This window comes from Manis pentadactyla, chromosome 1 (assembly GCF_030020395.1).
Source record: "Manis pentadactyla isolate mManPen7 chromosome 1, mManPen7.hap1, whole genome shotgun sequence".
Taxonomy (NCBI): Eukaryota; Metazoa; Chordata; class Mammalia; order Pholidota; family Manidae; genus Manis; species Manis pentadactyla.
Window position 1 is genome coordinate 178,030,624 of NC_080019.1, and position 12,865 is coordinate 178,043,488.

Below are 12,865 nucleotides of genomic sequence, written 5' to 3' on the forward strand. Positions count from 1 at the left end.
CTTTTCCCCACCCCCCGACCAAAAAAGAAGAAAAATTAACTGCCTTCCCTTATTCCCCGACCTTCCTATTTCTCACTCCACTCAGGCTCTTACATGGTCTTGGAGCTTCGTCCAGTCCGCCGGCTCCCAGGCTCAGCCTTGCTGCCAAACTACAACTCCCAGCAAGCTCTTCTTCCCGGCCGCCTTTCCCGGCCTTGTGCGCATGCTTTGGCAGACGTGGCACCGGGAACTCGGAGGCGGGGAGCGGTTGGGAAGTGGCAGTGGCGGCTGGACCCGGCGGAGCTGCGGGCGCGGGAGCCCGAGTGGAGACCGGAGCCGGCCGTGGGCAGCGGCTGCAGGGATGGCGTGGGTCAGGCCGGCGTGGCTACTTCTGGCGATATGGGTGAGGCTGTGGCGCAGGGGTCCGGGAGGTGGGCAGCACGTGCGCCCCGCGTGCGGGTCTGCGCTCCCTCCCCGAACGTGTCAGGAGATGTCCTCGGGCGCCGGGGTGGGGTCCTGCGTGCCAGGCGGACGGGGACCCGGTGGTCGCGGGGGGGGGCGACGGGGCTGTCCCCTTGCCCTCCTGCGGAGCGCTCCGGGGCTCAGGGGCCGAAGGGAACCCGGGGGTGCTGGCCCGTCCCTCCTAGGGTGCTTGCGCCGCCGACACAACTTTGCGGGGGCACAAGTCAGGGGGCGACTGCCGCCAAGGGCGAGATATCCGCGGGCTGGAAGGTGCGCTGATCGCCACGCTCCGGGCCTTGCACCTGTGTGAATGTGGGGTGGAAAGGGGCTGCTTTCCTCAGCACTGCTGGAAACCTTGTTTTAGGAGTACCTTGTTCTTGATTTCGACCCCGAGCAGCCGGAAAATTTGTCACCTGGGTCGCCGCCCGCTGGCAAGGCTCAGCCTGCTGGGTGGGGTAGTCGCCGCGGAGTTCTGCTCCTACACCCTGCTGAGGCTGGCTGGAACCTCAGCCACTTTTTGGCTTGTGACGCGGCGTATCATTTAATATATCATCTGACTTTGTTTCCCCATTCATGAAATGGGCTCGGTAAAGATAACTCCCTCACACAATTGTCAGGAGGGTCGGATGAGAAATCGGAGGAGCCAGTTCTGTAAATTGCAAAACGATACACGAGTGGAGGACGGTGGGCCAGCGTGCTGGGAGTGGGCTCTGCCCGAGGAGCTTGCTGCGCTCGGGGGCTGGCGTCCCCGGCAGGTTGGGATGCGTATGTCCATGGCACCAGGGCCTGCAGGTTTGGCGTTGGTGTTGCTGTGGGGTATGATGAGATAGTGTGGCCTCTTTCCACATCTCCATCACAACTTCTATCTTATTTTGGGACAGTTTTGGCTTCTTTTTTCCCTGAAGTACCATGGACTTCCTGCTGCTGTTACCCTCTCCAACCCAGATTTTTCATTTTTGTTTTTTTGGGTGTGGCAAGGATGCTGGACAAACACAAGGAGAAAAACTCATGTGTGAATTGAGTTGTTTTAAACACTACCATCTCCCAGTACCCTGCCCTTTTGGTATTACGCGTGATGAATGCTCTGTATTTTCTTGTTGTCTGGAGGTGGATGGGAAGGGTCTCTCCCTAGATCTAATCGTTCTTCTGTTCTCCAGCTGGGAGAGAACTGGGCTGGAGCCGGGCAGTATCAATTCATCCGAGTCTAGGTGTGTTTGGTGATCTGTCTGCACTCTGTTCCCTGGGGCCAGCTGGCCTGGACAGGTCTCTAGGCCAGGCAGGGCTGTCGGACTGTGCAGAGAGGCCATCTCCAGCATGACCCACTAACAGGTCTTTGCATTTGGGCCGTTTTAGGAGGTCCTGTTTTCCTCTCTTCTTCCCTTTCCCCCTCCCCCCATGTGAAAATAAAGGATCTTGGTGCTCTGACCGGAAAGAAGTGTCATTTAGCAAACATTTATTTATCATCCACATTGTTTGGTGCTGGGTTGGATTTTGGGTGGAAAGCAAAACACCCATTGTCCCTGCCCCGGTGTTGCTTGGGCCTGGCAGGGGAACCAGTCCTGTGAGCAAATAAAGCCAAGAACAGCCGGAGCTAATAACGGAAGTGCTGGGAGCCTCCACTGAAGGGGAGCCATGTATTAATTTAGAGGGAGGGTCAGCCATGGGTTTTCTGAGGCAGTGGGTTGAGCAGGGAGGGAGTGTGGGAGTCAGGTAGGAATTAATGTCTACTGATGCCCTCCACTGGGAGGTGCGGAAGAGCTGGTAGGTTTGCTGAAGCCCTAGAACTTGGGAGTCCTCAGCAAGGAATTGACATTTTCTCCTTTTCCCAAGTCCTACATTGGCTGAGAAGGTGTGAGGCAGAGGCGCATGGTCAGTGGTAAGTGGCTGGTGGACACCAGGGTGGGCCTCTAAATTCAAACTCCATGTCCATCTGATACAAGCTCTCCAGGTCCTGGGAGGGGATCTGGTTTCCTTGATCACTCCGTATTTACTAAGGGCTGATATGTGCAAAGCACTGGGCTGTGGCCTAAGGGATATAAAGAAGTATAAAGAGGTCTATGGAGATTGTGGACAGGAATGTACACCCACCGCATTTTTATAATAGCAACAGACAGAAATGGGGCTTAAATGCTCAAGAGTAGTAATGGTTAAATGACTTCTGGCCCTGTCCATACCATGGAAATTGATGTTTATAAAGAACATTTATATTTACTAAAATGCTGTGTTTATTAGCAAAGTATTTTATGATGCTTATGAAGACTGTCTAAGGACATGGAAAAGTGCTTGAGTGTGATAATTAGGGGAAAAGTAAAGCCCAGGGTGGATGAAAGTAGCTACATAAGTGTTTGAGGGATCAGCAGTGCATCAAAATGTTAACAGTGATTGTTCTGGAAGATGGGGTTGTGGGTGACTTTTGTTTACTACTTTGCTTATTTTTTTTGTGTGTTTTCTAAATTTTCTATATGAATACATACTGGTTTTTGATCAGAAAAGTTAATAGAGGAACCTATTTAAAAAGGTTCTTTTGGGACCTTTCAGCCTTTCACAAGAATGCTGGGTTGGAAAGGTGCACAGGCAACACTTTGGATGAGTTGATTCCAGCTCTTCTAGGCTGCTTGTCTCTACCCTTGGGGCCTGGGGCTGAGGAGGGCCTGCTGTCCTGTCCCTCCAAACCTGTGGCTGACTGCCCCTTCCTGCTGTCCAGCTCAGCTCCTCCCTGCAGCTGACCCTTCCCCTGGGCCATCCATGCTGATTGTGGAATAGTTTACATCCAGTTTACATCAGAATGGAGAGATGTCAGAGCTGCAGAGGACATCACCTTACTCACCCCACTCAAATGGTTCCCGTGTCAGACCAAGGACTGGAGCCTGGCCCTGACAAGGTTTTCACGTTGGTCCATAGACAAATGGGAAAAATAACAATGGTGAATGTTTTTTTTTTTTTTCACGAATCTAAATATTTTCATTTTAAAAACTTATCCATTTTTCTGACATGATGTCCATATTGGGGGAGGGTGTGGGTTTACAGCGTCCTTTGGAAAAACAAAAGTAGTGATTGTATACTGTGATTAAAAAAGATTCTCTTCTTGATGAAATTTATTTTAAATATATATATAAAACATACATTATATATATTCAAAATACATTAAAAACTATATACTGCCAATTTGTGAGATTCAAAAGTCTGAGAACTACTGATCAGCTCTTTCGTTTTATAAGAGAAAAGAGACTTTGAGAGGGAAGGGACCCATTTGCAAGGCCACCCATTTGCAAAGTCAGAGCTGGGATTAGAGCAGGGCTCTTGAATTATAAATCAGGGTTCTTCCTGCTCCATCTCTGTCATCCGGCCCCTTGTCTCCCGCCTGCTTCCCTCCTCCCAAGCCATGTTAGGGCCTTTTCCCCTCGCTGATGGCTTGAAATTCAGAACCTGGTGGGACAGTGGGCAGAGGTGCAGGAAGCAGAAGATGTTTGCCTCTGGTGTCTCCCGCAGAGCTTTTAATGTACACCTGTTCAGGTTCTACATCATTATATATTTAATAAGCTTTCATGGGCTGGCCTGGGACCTAAAGGCCATTTATAATGCTGTTTGGTACCTGGAGTGCACTTTTCCCACAAAAATAAACACATTAGGGAGGAAGTTTTAAAACAGAGCTGGCACATAAATTGGCATCTGAGTGGAAAACACTGAGTGTTGTGGATTTGGGCAGGGCTCAGGGTGTGGGGCAATCAGTGTCCAGAGAAGGGCCCCAGCTCATGCCTCATCAGGAGGGCAGACCCGGAACTCTGTGACAGTGGAGGTGTTCCCTGTCCTGGCTGTTGTGTCCCCAACACTGAGCCCGGGACCTGGCATGCAGTCATCCCCAGTCCGTGCTTGGTGAAGGAATTAGTGTTGTAGGCAGAGAAGGGACCCCTTCCAAAACAGAAATGTGGGCAATGGGGAGTGATGGGTGCACCTGGATGGAAGGAGGGATCTGAGTCTGGGAATGGGGAATGAGACTGGAGAAGTGGATTGTAGAGAACCTTAAATGCCTGGCAAAGCTTTTGGGACTCAATTCTGCAGGTAATGGAGAGAGACATGATGAAAGTTGCCCTTTTAGTAACAAGATCGGTCAGGCCACAGTGAGGGCGGAGTGGGAGAGACTGGATTAACTTTCCCAGAACAGCACTTTCTTCTTACTTTCTTCTCTGTTATCTGCAAGATAAAGTCAAGTGTGATGCACTGGAAAGAACATGGGCTTTTAGCCAGCTAGACACTCAGCAGCTGTGTGACCTTGGGCTGCCTTAGTTTTCTTGCTTGTCAGTGGTGGTCATAATACTCATCTTCCAGAGTTGGAAGAATTGGAAATAATACAGAAGCACCCAGCAGAGTGCTTGGCACGTGGGATTGTGCAGTGACTGGGAGCCTGGCAGTCATGGAGGTGGTGAGGAAGAGCTGCAGGGGGATGTCAGTTAGGAGGTGGTGGTGGGCAGGGAAAGGCTGAAGGGGGTGTGAGCCGAGGTAGTGAGACACGGGGTGGGGATGGGGGGGGTCTGTGCTGGCAGGATTGTCCCCATGGTAGTCCTTGGAGCTGGCCTGTGGGGAGTGTCCTTGGCCTCCCTACTGGGCCGACACAGAGCCTCTGGTTGGGGGTGGGGAGAGGTTGCAGAGGGCTAATGATTTAAGTGTTCTTTGTTTCTTCTGAAAGTCAAAGATCCTCTCTTGAGACAGACATACAGACCCTACTGCCTTCCTAGGCTTTGCCCCAGCTTTGCACTTTTGTTCTGTGGGGCTCCTGTGTCTCACTTAGTGGTTGTGGTAGGTTTTGGAGGCTGAGTGACAGTGGGCTAGGAAGGCATGTGGCATGGAAGGAGAGCCTAAGTTCTCTTATATGCCACCTGTACCTCCCTGGTTTATGTGGCCCCCACCCTCCCCTTCTTTGTTTCACACCTGGAGGTCCCAGTGGGAGACCAGGGGAGGGGCCCCTGCTGTGCAGGGCCCTTCCTAGGGCCTGGCCACACTGCATTGCTCACTGGAGCCTCTGCCTACCAGTTTGATCTCTCGAGATTTATAAACATTCCCCACGTTTGTAGAGGGCTGTAGAGTTTGCAAAAAATTTTCACATATTGCACATCGGTGTAGCTTTGAGTCCTATGTTAACTGGGAGAGGTAAGCTGGGTAAGTACTGTTAGCCCTAGGGAGAGATGGGTGGGTGGGCAGAGAGGTGGGCAGAGGCAGACCTAGACAAGAGGAGGGGGCATGGCCTGGAAGGGGAGGGGCTAGACAGCTGGTCAGGATACACCTAGTAGTTCTCAGTGGCTCTCTGAATGTGTAAGCAGTCTTATTGGCAGGTGTTTTTCTAAAATAGCAGCACCAGCCTTTTTCCTGAGGTGTCTGTGAAACTTACTCTTTAGCTCCCTGATGGCCGGGTAGGGGAGGAGGGGCAGCCAGCTGGGCACTCACTGATCATCCTCCCCCTTTTCTCATCACTCTCCCTGTCCATCTCTAGTTTGCTGTGCCCTCTGATCACTTCACTTCCAAAGGGGCCTCTTCCCACATACCAGTTTATGACCTCCTAAATGATTAGCTTTGCAATCATGTGGTAGGAAGTTAAACACACTCAGATGGAGTAGGGTCTGAACAGCCTTTTCTAATATTTTTATTCCCCAAGGTCAACCTAAGCCCCCAGTTTGATGTGCGTTCTGTTCCTGGGAGACCTGATGGTGAGCCTGTACTTGGCTTGAGTTTACCAACTGATTACAGCAGACTGGAGCAGAGTTATTGTCCTGCAGGACATTAAGTATCCATCCTCCCAAATAATCCTACCGTTCCTCCCACCCCTTGGCACAAGCAGATGTCTTCAATTTATGAGCATATCCTTTAATCCTTGCCTTGGAAGGTGTTAATGGAGATCCTCGTTAAGGGCCTGAAGCTGGGACTTAAACTAAAGGTCATCCAGCATCTGAGCTGAGACGTGGTCTTGGCTGGAAAGCTCTGTTGTTGGGCCACATAGGCAGGCTCCCAAGGAACAAGCAGGTTGCTCTTGTCAAGAGGTCTGACATTGCTAGGGCCTGAACAGAGCATCGTACATGCCTCTTATTTCAAAGGAACATGGACCGGCATCTACATGCTCTGTGTGTCACAGAGGTTCATTCATTCCACGGATCTCTTTTTTTTAAACAGTTATTTCTGGAGAGTCTTTTTTTGAACCAGACATAGCATGGTAAGGCATTGGGGACATAATGATAATTAAGATAGACACCATCCCGTCTTCCCATTGCCGACTGGGAGAGCCACTAATATTTTGTTTTATGCAGGTGGTAAGTGCTGGAAAGAAGAAGTTATAAGGTGGTAAAAGAATATGTAACCGGGGTCCCTAACCTAATGCAGGGAGCCAGGAAAGGCATCTCTGAGGACTTTGGGACACTTTTTCAGAGCAATGTTTTAAAATGTATAAAACAGAAAGCATTGGATTACCAAGGAAATCAGTGATGTTGAAATACAGTAGCAAAATATTATAACAAATATGTGGCAAAATAATATTTACATTTCTTTATTAATGTGTCATGTAAGAAGATCTAGTGGCAGGTTTGATATTTGCTGTTATTTTAAGTAGTGATGAGCATAAACAATGTTCGAAGATTTCTGTACCAATTATAATGTGATGAGAAAATGTGATTTCTGTTGGTGGTGAAGTGACACTGCCAGTGCTACTGTAGTTTGTTGCAGACATTCAAACAAAGGGAGGGCTAACTTTCAGTTAGAAATTAGTGATGATAAAGATATAATTTTTCTCCGTCCAAATTCATGGGCCCCAGTGTAAAGAAAGAAATATCCAAAAACTTGGAAAGAAAAGACAATTAGCATGACTTTAGCATTATCTAAGAAACTCACCAAGGGTCATCTGGTGCTTTAGGGAATGTAGCTTTATTATTCTTTAGGACCCATACTCTGTAAAGTTAGACAAGATGCATATGATCTCTGGTAGAGAAGGGAAACCCAGCCTTTATCACCCTGTACAACGTTAACCAGTTTGGTGTCTGATATAGCAATCTTGTATCAGGATTCTTTTTTTTTTTTCGTTGACCATATGCAAAGTGTTTTCTTACAATTTCTTTTAAAAAAATTTTTTGAAAGCCTTTTTTTCTTATATCCCCTTTTAATGTAACTTTGTCATTTTAGTTGATCACTTATTAATGAGTTCAATAAGACTTTGAAATGGGCTCACTATTTGTATGAGGATTAGGCTTTTGAAAATTAGTTGGCCCTGGTTTAAAACCTGTTGAGTGAGCAGGATGTGAGTATGGCACTGAGAAGGGTGGTGTGAGCTGGAGGTGTTTACTTAGGGGTGCTACTTAGGAGGAGGGTGAGACCGCGGGGGAAGAGTAGGAAGACAAGGTGGACCAGGTGAGCCCTGGGAACTTCAGCATTTAAAGGGTGGGGAGGAGGGTTTACAAAGGAGACAGGAAAGGTGGCTGCACATGTAGAAGGGAGACTAGGAGTGTTCCACCCAGGTTCAAGAGGTTGAGCAAAAGGAGAACTGAGGTGTCTGTAGGGCTAACCATGTGGACGTCATTGCTGAGCCCCCACTGGGAGCCTTTTTGGTGGTGGTAGGGGCAAATCTGAGAGGGCTGAGGAATGGATGGTGGAGGTGGGGGGTGGAAAATTCTGGCTGTGAAGGAGAGGGGGGTGTGACATGAGGGCCCCGGGAGAGGGTTTTCAAATCATGGGTCAGAGGCAGAGGTTTATCAGCCTGGCTGTGGATCCAGATCACCATAAGGGGGTATGTGTAAAAAGGGATTCCTTAGGCTCCCCAGATCTGGGAGATGATTTTTTTCAAGGATAAGGCCCAGGGATCTGTGTTTCTTAAAAGCCTGTACTTAGAGCTATTGTGCAGCTACAAACCAGACATATTTACAAGTTAACAACATTAATTTTACATGGTAGATAATATTTTACCATCCAGGGTTGCTGCTTCTGGGCTGAGTGGTGTGGCACGAGTTCTGCCCCTGTCATGAGCCACGTACACCACCAATGTCTTGCCGATGGGTTTCAGCCCTGGATAAGTTCACTATGGATTCAATGAGACCAAGGAAATGACAGTGGAACAGTGAAACGGTTATACCCAACTTTATTCCCATGGTGACAAGTCAGTCACTAGAATCCCGTCCACTCTGAGCGAGTCTGCAGGCAGCAAGCCGGTCTCGGCCTCTGTGCCTCTCTACCCCTGCAGCCGTCTCAGTCTCTGTCCTTGGCGCTGCCACCACTCTAGCCTCTGCTCTGCTCTCCTGCAGCCTTGCAGCCGTGCCACCGTGTCACCCAGGGCACTGGGCAGAGCTCTTTATATAGAGTCAGTAACAACGTATTGCCCACATGTGTGTAGTGAGCTAGCCGACCAGGGCCAGGTGAGAATCCTGGCCACAGGAACCTTCACTTTATTCACAACCAGCGACACTGTGAGGCTCAAGTTTGTGCTCTGTGTGCTTTTATCTGAAGGCATGTGGAGAATTGCAGGCAAGCAGGTAGCAGAGGAAAGGTGGATCAGCTTGTCTGCTGCTCCTTTTACTTTGTTGTGCTCAGTAGGTAGACTGGAAGGGAAGGGACTTGATGGTCTCTCTGATCTTGTTATGGGTGGAGCTCTAGGGAAGGAGGGAGCTTGGGGACAACAGTGGGAAATCTTCACATTGAGGGGTCTGTGCCCACAAGACCCTGATTGGAGGCTTGGCTCTGAATCGAAGGCTCTACTCTCAACTTCATCCAGCCTCATTTTCTTCATCTCTAAAGTGGGGACACTACCATCTCTCACACAGATGGTTAGAGCAGTTTCTCGAACAGTTTTACTGTAATTTCTGTAAGAACAGATTATAATGTAAATGGACATTTTACATTATAACCAAATACATATATACATAAATATAACAGATGTAAGTGTTTCACTGAATAGTTTTGCTACCTGTGGTATACACAGATATTTTCTATTTAATGAAAAAAAAAAGCTGGTAGTAACCCACTGAATTGATTTTATGACTCCCGACTTTGGGTTGAGGGTGGAAAACACTGGTTTAGACTCTCCGGTGCAGAGGATTAAATGAGATAATGTATGTGAAAGCACAGATGTACACCATGGATCATGAACCCCTGAATTGTTATTTTCTTAGCAATTAACGGAGCTTTGAGGCAGAGCTGATTTTCCAGTGTGGGAAATCACCTGCTTGTCCTCCCTTCCTGCTGCCTAATTCACTGTTCCCTCGACCAGCTCTTCCTTGTTAGTTGGCCTGGCACATTAGGTTGGCAGCGGCCCAAAGCCCTCTTGGCTCTAGAAGAGGTTTTCCAAACATTAAAAGCTTTAGGGACTTAGTTCTGGTTAAAGGCACTGCAGTTGCAATTTCAGGATAAGAAAACCTGTTTTTATAAGCTCTAGGATCAGTTGTCCAGCCCCTGAATTGTCCCTTGTTGACAGCCACGTTTGTGCTGTGTGAACTTAAGGTAAACTGTGCTGTGCAGCCCACGTGTAAGGTGTGGTTTTTAAAGGCAGCACATAGAAGAAATGTAGCTGGCTTTGTATTTATAGGATCAAGCAGTGAACCGTGCGTAGCTCCAGGCATGGGTGTCTTCGTGCCTCAGGCTGGGCGCTGGGGCCTGTCAGCCTTGGGTTGGCAGCTCTCTCACCTCCTTGCTGTGTGATGTTGAGCAAGTTTCTTAACTCCCCTTAGTCTCAGTTTCCTTACCTATCAAATAGGTATAATAAAAGCACCTACTTAATTCACTTGCCAAGATCATTAAATTAGATAGTCCTGTGACTGCTTGGCTACTCTTGGTCCTGCTATAAGCACGCTGTACTTTCTGCTGCTGCCACTGTCATGGGCTAGTCCCTAGGCCCTGGATTTTGGAATTAAGAATCCTCTCGGGTTCTATTTCTTGCCAGGTGCTTTCCCATTTCTCTCTCCCTTAATAAGCACTCTTAGCTGCAGAGCCCCTCAGCTCCAGCTAGTCCAGGGTCTGCCTCCCAGGGCCAGGCCCTGTGTCTGTCTGTCTGTCTTTCTCATATGCACACACACACACGCTCCTCACTCAGGGACTCATGGTGCTCATTTTATCTCAATGGCTGCTGGGAAGATATTCGAACATTGGGAAGTATCAGTGGTGAAATCCCCAAACTTGGTCTAAGGTTAGGCCTTTCACTCCTTGGGAAGAGTAGTGACTAGCCATGATAGGTGGTGACAGATGCTTAAAATTTGTCCTTTTAAGTGGCATACATTACCCACATTTAAAAATTAATCTTTTGTCTTTCTCTCTCTTCTCATCAGAGCTGTTCTAGGTATGTGTTGCATACAAAGTACTTTGCAGATTCCATATAAAAAACTACACAGTGTCAGGTGAGCTGAGGAGCAGGCAGTCCATTGAAGGGCAGAGGGGCAGATAAGCACTGCTCATCTGTGGGACAGTGCTGGCGACTGCTGGCTGGTGGCAGAAGGTACCAGAAGGCCTGAGGATGAGGTGGGAGCAATATTTGGTTGTGTTCTGGGTGTCTCTTTTTTTCCTTTCTAACTCCAATTTTGAATAATTTCTGACTTACAGAAGAGTTGCAAGAATAATACAAAGGATTCCTATCAGCCCTTTCCAGATTCCACACCTGTTATCATCTTATCACATTTGTTTTATTATATTCTCCCTGTACATATATGAAGTTTATAGACGTGATGCTCTTTTGTCCCCTAAATACATCAATATTTCCTAAAAGGCAAGGCTGCTCTCTTATATAACCATAATACAATGATCAAAATAGGAATGTAGCATTTGGCCGAGGACCCAGTCCAGAATCACATGTTAAATTTAATTGCCTTATTTCTTTAGTCTCCTTTAATCTGGGCCAGTTTCTCAGTCTCTGTCTTTTGTGACCTTGACATTTTTTAAGAACATCCTGTGACTGGGTTTTGATGTTTCCTTTCAGGATATTATATCAGGAGGCATGTGATATCCATTTGACCCGTTACTGGTAGTGTTGACTGTGGTCCCTTAGTTAAGCAGGTTTCTGCCAGGCTTCTGTATTGTGAAGTTACATTTTCTTGTGTGGAGATACTTTGAGATTCATTATTTCTATGATGGTGGCCAACTGTGGCAATTTTTTTTCTTTAAATACTCACATTGGACATGCCTATTATGGTGAGTTACAAAAAGACACAAAGGGGAAGAATAAATCTATTCAAGGATAAAGCCTTACCTTGGTACATTTTTCTTCTAGTCTTTTTCTGAGCATAATTTTGTACCATGTACATTTTGAATTCTGTTTTTAAAATTTAACATTAAAATATTTTAGCATCATGCAGTCTTTGAAAACATTTAAATGGCTCTATTATTCTATGAAGTGATTTACTGCAAGTAACCATTCCTCTGCTGTTGGATATTTAGGTTGTTTACAAATTCTGAGTCATATCTTTGTCGGAACTTCTGCCAGTTACTTGGGACAGATTCTGAAAAATGGGGATTACCAAATAAAGGATGGTAAATACTTTCAAGAAACTTGATACTTTGTGCTAAATAGCTTTCAGGAGTCTTACTAGTTTAGGCTTTTGCTAGCACTGTATGACAGTTGGGCACCATATTTTAAGAGATTCACTAATGGTGTTTCTCAGCTTTTTAAAAAACTGTGACCCACAGTCAAGGTTTGTATTGATAGGAATTTCCTGTATTTTGAATTATGAAAGCATATGTATTTATTTCCAAAAATACATTACAGTATATTATAGCATATTACTCCGTTCAGGCTCTGACCCTGTGTCCCCAGCATTGGGATAGCTCTGAGCAGGACTGATATTAGGGCAGATTACTCAGGACGGTGAGGGCCTTGGGGGCACATGTGAGGAATTGGGGTTCCCCTACAGAATCCTAAAGGGGAATGTGTTCACCATCTTCAGAATGTGATAGGCTGATGGAATGGCATGGAGGGGGAGGAATTTGAACCTGCTGATGACTGGAGCTATCCGAGGACAAATGGTAGAGCACAGACATGGATTCTGTGTAGTGACATATTTCATACAGCCTTCTAGGTCCTCTAAGTTGAGGTCCCTCAGGAGATTTTTGCATCTTTGGCTCTGTAGGGCTATCTTGAGGCTGGAGATGGCATGTGAAGACTGTTGAGAAGTGTCCTTTTCGGGGAAACCAACCAGCCCAACTCAAGCTTGTGAACTGCAAGGGATGTCCTGACCTTTCAGTCTCTTGCAATGGTTCCCTTATTAGTAAAGGGCTAAGGTGGTTGGGAAAGTGAAGAATTACTGTTAGTTTTCTTTTCATTTATGGGTAGCCGTCACCAGGTGACCGAGATAACTGGTAAGAGCAGGCATAGTGAAACCTGGGTAATAAGGAGGAACCCAGTAAATCGAACCCTTGATTTGTCTGTCTCCTTCCTTATGACAGTTTATCTAAAGTATAATGCATGGTGTGATTCCTT

At 47.1% G+C, this 12,865-nt stretch overlaps 1 protein-coding gene across 1 annotated transcript in view; it reads left to right on the plus strand.

Moving 5' to 3' along the window:
* Nucleotides 1-215: 215 nt before the first annotated feature.
* PDIA5 (protein disulfide isomerase family A member 5) overlaps nt 216-12,865 on the plus strand; it is a 90,017-nt gene continuing 77,367 nt past the window's right edge. Inside the window, exon 1 of the mRNA XM_036883374.2 lies at nt 216-382. Coding sequence (XP_036739269.2) covers nt 341-382 — 42 coding nt within the window. The 5' untranslated portion in view covers nt 216-340. The remainder of the gene's footprint in view (nt 383-12,865) is intronic.